This window comes from Larus michahellis, chromosome 4, assembly GCF_964199755.1.
Source record: "Larus michahellis chromosome 4, bLarMic1.1, whole genome shotgun sequence".
Lineage (NCBI taxonomy): Eukaryota > Metazoa > Chordata > Aves > Charadriiformes > Laridae > Larus > Larus michahellis.
In genome coordinates, this window is record NC_133899.1 from 73924788 (window position 1) to 73933562 (window position 8775).

At 45.2% G+C, this 8775-nt stretch overlaps 1 protein-coding gene across 1 annotated transcript in view; it reads left to right on the forward strand.

The window, feature by feature from the left end:
* The window catches only part of LRRC56 (leucine rich repeat containing 56), a 66368-nt gene extending 58376 nt beyond the window's left edge, over window positions 1–7992 (forward strand). The window contains exons 11-14 of the mRNA XM_074582455.1: window positions 1575–1705; window positions 2465–2658; window positions 5458–5830; window positions 6625–7992. Coding sequence (XP_074438556.1) covers window positions 1575–1705; window positions 2465–2658; window positions 5458–5830; window positions 6625–6817 — 891 coding nt within the window. The 3' untranslated portion in view covers window positions 6818–7992. The remainder of the gene's footprint in view (window positions 1–1574; window positions 1706–2464; window positions 2659–5457; window positions 5831–6624) is intronic.
* Window positions 7993–8775: the final 783 nt, after the last annotated feature.

Here is an 8775-nt window from a genome sequence, read left to right on the forward strand (position 1 = left end):
GGTGGGGTCTCACGAGAGCAGACTAGAGGGGGAGAATCACCTCTCTGGATCTGCTGGCTACGGTTCTTTAGATGCAGCCCAGGATGCGATTGGCCTTCTGGGCTGCAAGGGCACATTGTTGGCTCATGTCCAGCTTTTCATCCACAAGTATCCCCAAGTCCTTTTCCGCAGGGCTGCTCTCTATCACATCATCCCCCAGCCTGTATTGATAACGAGGATTGTCCTGACCCAAGTGTAGGACCTTGCACTTGGCCTTGTTGAACTTCATAAGGTTTGCTCAGGCCCACCTCTCTAGCTCATCCAGGTCCTTCTGGATGACATCCCGTCCCTCTGGCATGTCGACTGCACCACTCACCTTAGTGTCGTCTGCAAACTTGCTGAGGGTGCAGTTGATCCCATTGTCTATGTCATTCATGAAGATATTGAACAGCACCGGTCCCAGTACAGATCCCTGAGGGACACCACTTGTGACCCCTCTCCATCTGGACATCGAGCCATTGACCACCACTCTCTGGATGCGACCATCCAGCCAGTTCCTTCCAGTGCTTCAAGGTTGTTCCTATTGGCGGAACAAACAGCCAACGTTTGTTCCTCTTGACAGTCGGGTGGTACCCCAGCCCAGCGGATCAGCCTGCTCATTTCAGCAGTAACTTAGTGAGAGGATACCCGTGTGTGTAATGGGGTGCAGTCTGGCTCATCATAGAATCATAGAATTGCTGAGGTTGGAAGGGACCTTTAAGATCATCAAGTCAACCTTTAACCTACCCTGACAAAAACCACTTCTAAACCGTGTCCCTAAGTACTACATCTACCCTTTTTTTAAACACCTCCAGGGATGGTGAATCCACCACCTCCCTGGGCAGCCTATTCCAATGTTTAATAACCCTTTCAGTGAAAAAATGTTTCCTAATATCCAATCTAAACCTCCCCTGACATAACTTGAAGCCATTTCCTCTTGTCCTAATAGAATTCATGGTTAGCTTTTGTGGGCCCTGAGGTTCAACACGGCGCGGATGCATGTGTGTATGTTTAAACAGGCTGCATTAAATCAGGGAAATGGCATGCACAGGACACCTGCATCACTGTGCTGTCGGCAGTCTCAATTAATGCTGACAACAGATGTTAAAGAACCGCTGGAAAAAACGTATCCCTCCCTTGTCTCTCTGCTGCCACTGCCCGAGCACTGGAAGCTTTTCCGAAACAAATTTGAACATTCGAGTGAATTACTGTGTGTTATAAACTAGGATGTGGAAAGGGTCTGTGGTCACATGCGGAATGATGCAGCTTCTGTGGTATGGGTCTTAATATGCTTATTGGTATAGATGCTACAGGCTTATATGCCAGCGAGAGATAAATCAACATTTTTGTTACTGCCACTCTGGGTTCCTCAAGCTGTAACAATGCATGCCACTGGGGCGTGGGCCTTCTTAAAACCGAAGAGCAAGGAAATGGTGAGGGGTGATCTGAAAACTCAGGACTAATAACGGACTTTGATGACTTCTAAAATCCACAATCTAGAAATTGAGCTGGGGAGAGCTCCTGAGATTATCAAGATAACTTCTCTCATTTTGCAGCCACTTGCAGTGAGCTCTTTGAAATTGTGCCGTCTGAGGACAGAAAACATTTGCGGGTCTGGAAGTGGAGGAGCTCTGCACCAGGAAGATGTGTCCTCTGAACTGAGAGTACAGAGAGAGCAGCACAAGCGGTGAGACTGCGGGAGAAATCTTGTCGTGCAATAAAACAGGCATTCATTTTCTGCTGTAATAATAAAATAAACTCTTTGGCCACCTGGTGGCGGTTTCAGGAAATAGTCTTGCCCTCCTGCATCCCTGTCCCTCCGGTGGCAGTCGGTCCTCCCTGCTGGAGCATCTGCGGGGTGGGCGAGGGGGAAGAAACCTGGGGGAGGCTTTCACCTCCCTCTAGAGCAGGCTGAAGACCAGCATAGGCAGAGTGGACTTGCTTGCTTAGAAAGAGCAAGGAAATGACTTTTCATAACTGGTAAGACATTCTTGGCCCTGACAGTGTCTACCTTCAGACAGTAAAAGAAGTGAAAGTGGGTGTGGTTTTCTGCAACCATCGTATTGGCCTAACCAAATGAAAGGCTGAAAGGAAAATGACGCCATGCTGAGATTCCCCCATCTCATAGACAGATAACAGTGGCTTTGGAAGTTTTTACTTTATTTGGCTTTATTTCTCTGAGCTTACTCCACTGTGTAGTATTTTATATCTGCCCCATTTCACTTGATTAACGTTAGGACACTTTCAGATAATCAGACACAGGCAGCTTAGATGGATGATCCATTTAGAACGATTTTCCATGTCTCCAGGAAAGTGGGAAATCACAGTGTGTGACTAAATCCACTGCCTGAGTGTTTGCCTGTGTGGCCATGCCAAGCTGCACTTGGCTGGCTACATATTCACAACTCAAAGGCTAACTAACAGTGTGATACTTGATGTTGTCCAGGTGCCTGCAAACAGGTCAGCAAGAAAAAGCCGCCCAAGCACTGAAGGTAACTCTTAGTGATGAGGAAGAGGGTGAAGGCTGCAGCCTGACTGACAGCTGCGAAGACGAGTTGAGGGAGACCTGTCATGAGGACCTCATTGAAAGGATTTCACTTGATTCTTCTTGCCACTCCTGTCTCTCCCAGTCTTCTTCAGGTACTGGACCTAAACCTCCGGGGAAGGGTTAAGATCGGGTAGTGACACATGCTACTAAACTTTTGTAGATAGGTATGTTATGAGATCTGGCTTCTGTGCTCTAGAACACCAATATGGAAATATCATTGCAGAGCCAGACTCTAAGTAATCTATTGCAGTTTTTAGGCAGGACATGGTGGCCAGCTGTGTTGACCATCAGTTGATGTATTTCAGCATGGATCTGTAGAATTAAGAGGAACAAAGCTGATATTACACCAGCATAGCATCAAATCTAGTGGAAGGACATGCCACTGTCTTTTACCTTGTGTAACTAATTTATGGCAATGCCAGGTAAGTCTAAAATACTGTCATTCCAACTGAGCTATATTTTACCCCAGTTGGCACTGGTGGAAATAATGGCTGAGCTAATGATTAAGGTTTAACCGGGCAACTGGGAATTCTGGAAAGGTACGCAACCAAAGGGATGCATTCAGTAAAGAATTGAAAAATGAAACGTGCTCTTTTACTCAGGAGCAAAGCCAAAGGCATCTCTGGAATTGCATTTACATGAACGAAAGTAGAATTCCTGCTCTTCACTACTTGTTGAATATCATATTTAAGAATATTAGAAACATTAATAATGGTTGTTCCAAATACATATCAAGTAGAGGAGCATACAAAAGTACAACTTTAATCTATTTCTGTTGTTAATAATCACCTTTTTTGCCTCAATAAATATTAGCATGTGAGGTTTTGTTTTACATTTCTTTCAAGGGCAAAAATGGATCTATTAAAATTTGGAAAAATATAATATAGTTTAGGTAAAACAGCAGTATCATTAAACTATTCAAAGCCTTTGTGTATTAACAGTAATATAAACAATATCTTCTTAAAAAGAACAAAAGCTGTTGGTAAAAATCTCAAGGAATGGCCAGTTGTCCAGTGACTGCAGAACTCTTAGATTATGATCTCATGGTCTCTTTAGATTTAATCTGATCTTTTATGGATTTAATATAATTTCTTTAGATTGAATATGATTTATTATGATTTCATCATTTTTGTAGATTGAGTAGACAATGCCCCAAACATCTCAAAGGCTACCAGTGTCATGCCCTATAGGACTATGAAAGTGAGCGGCTGGGCATAGATCTGCTCATCTTGTAACCAAATCTGCTAGGATTTGGTTACAAGATTGATGGAGCAGTTTGAAAGCTAGTATTACCTAAGGTGGGGGGGCAGGGAGGGGGGAGGATGACCCAGATCCCAAATCAGCTGGCCATAATAACCAAGATTCAAACAATCACAAACACAGCAGCGTTTGCCTTCTGTCACTAGTAGACATATACGTTTTGCAGAGCAAATATCTGACAAAACTTTAGCAACTGATAGACTTTATTCAGCAACGCAGTTAAAAATACACTTGACCTCTGTGACTTGAGACTGTGTCAAGATTTGGAGAGGTATTTAAATGCCTCAACACTTAACTTCAGAATTGTGTCTTACCCAATATGATTTTCTCACAAAAGAACTTGTTGCTGGAAACAATCCTTCTGACCAGGAAAGGACAAGTTATCTGAGCAGAACCGCTCTCATGTAAGAGTGTTTGCAGCATCAGATCCGTACAATCTGCACTCTTTGGAAGTCATTGAGTGTTATTTCGGGCTCTTGAGTCAGGCATACTAGTCTTTCAGAGTGTCTTTACTTAAAAACAAAAAAAAACCCTATGAAATTTAGGCCTTTTTAAAGCATATAGTATGATGAAAACTGTTCAGTGGAAATTTTATATCAGCTTTGTGTGGTTACCTAAGCAGTAAAATACATCCCCATCGATTAGGAGCTATAAAGCTGAACTTTCTGGGCCTGGGTTTGGTGGCAGATTCTTTAGATTGTGTTCCCGCCCCAGACCCTGCACATCAGGCACTTAGGTACAGTTGGATCTTTTAATAGACAAGAGCAATCAGATCCCTGCTATTTATAGAATGGTTTTAAGCATATATGCATGCACGTTATATTCATAAATCAGCAACAAGATTTTTCTTCTCTTTATGTTGCTCTGGAGGATTACATGGGCTAAAATATGACCAGCCAGATAGCAGCCTTGCATGTAGTGCAATATTTTCTCTAGCGGTCAGGTGCTTTCCATAATTTTAAGGCTAATCTCAAGATCTTATCCTTACACCTCTGCCTCTGATTTTAAAAAAGTGGATCCACTCATTTGTGATTGTTCCTGTGCCTTGAATTTCAGATTGCTGGATGGGGTCCTCGGGTATTTAAAACAAGTGGGTGTCAGCTCTCACCAGGAATGATGCAGGTGTGATCCTGCCTGAGAACAAGAGGATCAGTGAGCTGGTCTGTCCCTCTTGAGCTATGCACAGGTCCAGTTCTCTTGGCACATCACCAGCAGTACTGGAAGGGAGGTTGCTGAGTAACTCAAACTCCCAACGATCAGAGGAAGCAATTCACCAAGGCCAGCATCACTGTGTGTCCTGGGACACATCTGCCCACCCAGCTCCATCGCGTAGCCTTCTCCAAAACTTTTTACTCGCTGGTCGTTTAGGCGTAAGACAAACTGGACATTAGAAAAAAATTGTCTACAGAAAGAGTGGTCAGACACTGGAATAGGCTGCCCAGGGAGGTGGTTGTGTCACAGTCCCTGAATGTGTTTGAGTCGTTTAGATGTGGTGTTGGGGGATGTGGCGTAGGGAAGAACTTTGTAGAGTGGGGTTGATGGTTGGACTCGATGATCCCAAGGGTCTTTTCCAACCCAAATGGTTCTATAATTCTATGATAAACTGCTGAATCACTGCGCTTCCCTGCCAGTTTCAGGTTCGTCACAGGCTCAGGAAGGCGCAGTATTCTCCAATGCGAACTCTTGTGTAATTCCGTCCCCTCCAAAAAGCCCTTCACCTGCATCTGTAACGGGTGTTGCAGCAAGACCCCGGCAAAGGAGGAATCACAGGGTAAGATGCCTAAAAATACCCAGCCAAGAGGAGGACAGGCAGTGGACACAGCGATGCCAGTCAAGGGGTCATCAAGAAATTTCAGCCCAGCCTCTGGGCAAGGAACTTGCTCTTCTGAGCCAGCGCAGCATGCCAGCTGCCTCCAGATCCCAAGGGCAGCACCAGCCTGCTGGGAGCACCGGCCGGCAAAGTCCTATTTCAGGACAAGCAGCTGTTGGATCAACAAGCATCAGGTATGCGCCCTGCCAGCAGCACTGCCTGCAGCGTGACTGGGGAAAACAGAAGGGTCTTCACAGCAGGAACATGCAGACTTCTGTGTTGTCTCGGGAGTCTCCTGCCTGTTCTGTAAAAAGAACTCCTTTCAGTTGTGCTGACGTTTACCTTTGTCTGTCTGCTAAATGAAACATTTTCTCATATTCCTTATAGCTTGAGTCTTGGAAATTTTCTATTTTCTTGAATAATAGCCCAGAAATTTCCTGTGTTCTTAGTGCTCCATTCTCATGTTCCCCATGCAGGGCTGATGCCCATGTTTGTTGCAGAGCTCTTGTAGTGACGTTTGTTCAGGACTCTCCTTGGGTCCTGAACAAGTTCTTGACAACTTGACAAAGAACCCCAGAACAAGTTCTTGACAACCCACTTAAGTTTTTTTCCCTTGAAACTTCCATTAATTCATGTTAGAAACAGCTTTGGAAAATAAAGTAGGCATTAGGGAAGTGTCACATGCACCAAAACATGGTTATTTCTGAAACTGCTTATTGTAAGATTAGCATCATGTTGCTTCTTTGAAGAAATAAAGCTGAGGAATTGTGACACGACACCTTGATTTTGAAGTTAACGTGGTCATTATAGAGCAGTATAGGCAGAGAGTGCATGCTTTGTGAGGGAAGCTGTTGTGCTTTGTGCTGCTCTCAGGGCTGGCAACTTTCGGTTCAGTTTTCAGAGCAGGAGACAGCAGAGCTGGTGGGGAGAATGCAGATATCCAGACCCAGGGTGCAATTTCACTGCAGTGTTTCTCTCTTTTCTTCAGGCCCATCATGGATGAGAGCCCTCCTGGAGGGATCAACCACCAGCAGCCAGCTGTCTGCTCATCCACAAAAGCCTTGGAGAAGTTTGGGCTGATGAACGCCTCTTGGCCCCTGACTGCAAGGGCCATGCTGCAGTCATTGCCAGACAGATCCGCTGCCTCAACAACATCTCAGAACAAAAGTCCCCGGTCCTAGAAGATACCCAGGTGGCAGCGTGTGTTGGAGCCACGTACACAGCACAGTCTTGAAGGATCAATGCTATCTTTCAGCTTCTTGTGCAAGCTAAACACAGAGCTGTGCAAGTAGAGCAGTTCAAACAAATGACATGATTTGCTTCAATTAAGGCTACAGCTGGTCCAGAAATGCTTTCTTTAAAGAGCACCCGCTGATCAAGAGAAGAGCTAATCAACCTCTCATTACAGAAAAACGTGGTTATTTTTTGCAGCCTACATGCACTAAAACAGGAAAAGTCCTAATGTATTTCCTCTCATCCACACCATGCCCTGCTCTGTGAGTCAGGCAGGGACGCTGAACCAAGCAGAGTGTGGAGCCTGCAGTTTGTGGAGTGCACTGGAGGAGGCGAGGGACACGGCATTCCCTCTCACGCTCAGCTGCCTGACCTAGCAGCAGCACCGCACTGTATCTTTTGCAGTCCTGGATGTTTAACTTGCAAGGGACAAAGCCAAGGGCTTAAGAGAGAGCGTTGGCTGGAGCGGGGTGTAAGGGAGGGGCGCATCGCCCAAGGAAGAGCCCAGGAAGGCTGGGTGGTTTCAGAGTTTATGCCCCCACCAGAGCTCACCCCATTCACAGGCATCTGAGGTTCTCGTTGCCTGCATCGCTGGGGGAGCAAATACTGACCAAGTGGCTCATCCCAGTATTAACGTGTTTCTTTGCTCCATAGCTACCTGGAAGGATTTCTCTTGCGTCCTATGGATAGACATTGCATACCGGAATTTCATTAGCAGAGCTGACTGCTCTAAGCAGGTGTCAGAGCATCCCTTGCCTGTGCCTTTAGAGTCAGGCATCCCACCTCTACTTTTTTAAGATCAAATAGACTTTCCAATTTCATATGACTGGATAATTTTAAGTAATGCTGCAGCAAAGACAAGGCAGGGAAGTAAGGGAGTAATCTCTTGCTTTTTCAATAGGGCGTTTGCTTTATATTTGGTTGAGATTCAAAACATTTGTTTCAGTGACTGCAGACTGAGAGATGCTGATCCAAATGACTGTGCCTTACAACTTTATTGCAGTCTGAAATCAAGCGTCATCACATTTTTTTCCAGTTTAAATTACTATGTTAGATATATATTTTTAAATCAGTTGATAAAACAGTAATTACATGATGAGTTAATGAATTGGTTTATGTCTCCTTTCTACTGGTCAGCTTAATGTAGAGGAGCAGAATAATAGAGAAAGCCCCAAACTTCATCTCATCATGGTAATACTTGCACCACTTTCTCCTACAAAATAGTCTGGAGCTTGAAACTAGTTTGCCCAGTTTTGGTGAGTCCTAGAGGAAATCATCCATCAAAAATCATTAAAAACTACGTGGCATGTGATTCTGTGCAATACTATGGATGCCGGCAGGATTTCCTGCCAGATGTTGCCCAGAAACAGTCCCTGTGTCCCTAAATGGGTTCCTAAAATTGACTTTTTGCCAGTGTCACTGACCATGACCATCACCCAAAAAAAATCTGACCTTGTAAAAGAAAGAAGAAAGTGGCAGCATAGTTTTCAGAAATGCTCTGCGCCCTCCCCGCCTGCTTGAAGTCTGCAGCCCTCGCTGGCAGTCGGCACTGGGGACAATCAGGCCCTTCTCTGTAGCCAGGGTCGTATCAGTGGGTGATGGGTAGGACTGTCTTCTCCAAATATTCGGAGCCTCCTTCTCAATTTGCATCTTTGATTTCAAAGGGGTGGATGGAAAAAAAAGCATAAGTGAGTTTTTGTGCGTGGAAAGTGGGGCAGCTAGACGGGTCTGCACGTGCGCGTCTGCAGATGCAACACTCTGGGTACAAATCTGGAAAGTACCCTCAAAAGCGCCCGGGTGCTCATCTTGCAGCAAACACAACTTGGCTCTGTATGTGTGTGGGGCAAGGAGCTTCTCTGTGGTGGGGGAGAGGGCTTGGAGAAATGGTCAGAAAAAAAGCTCTGCC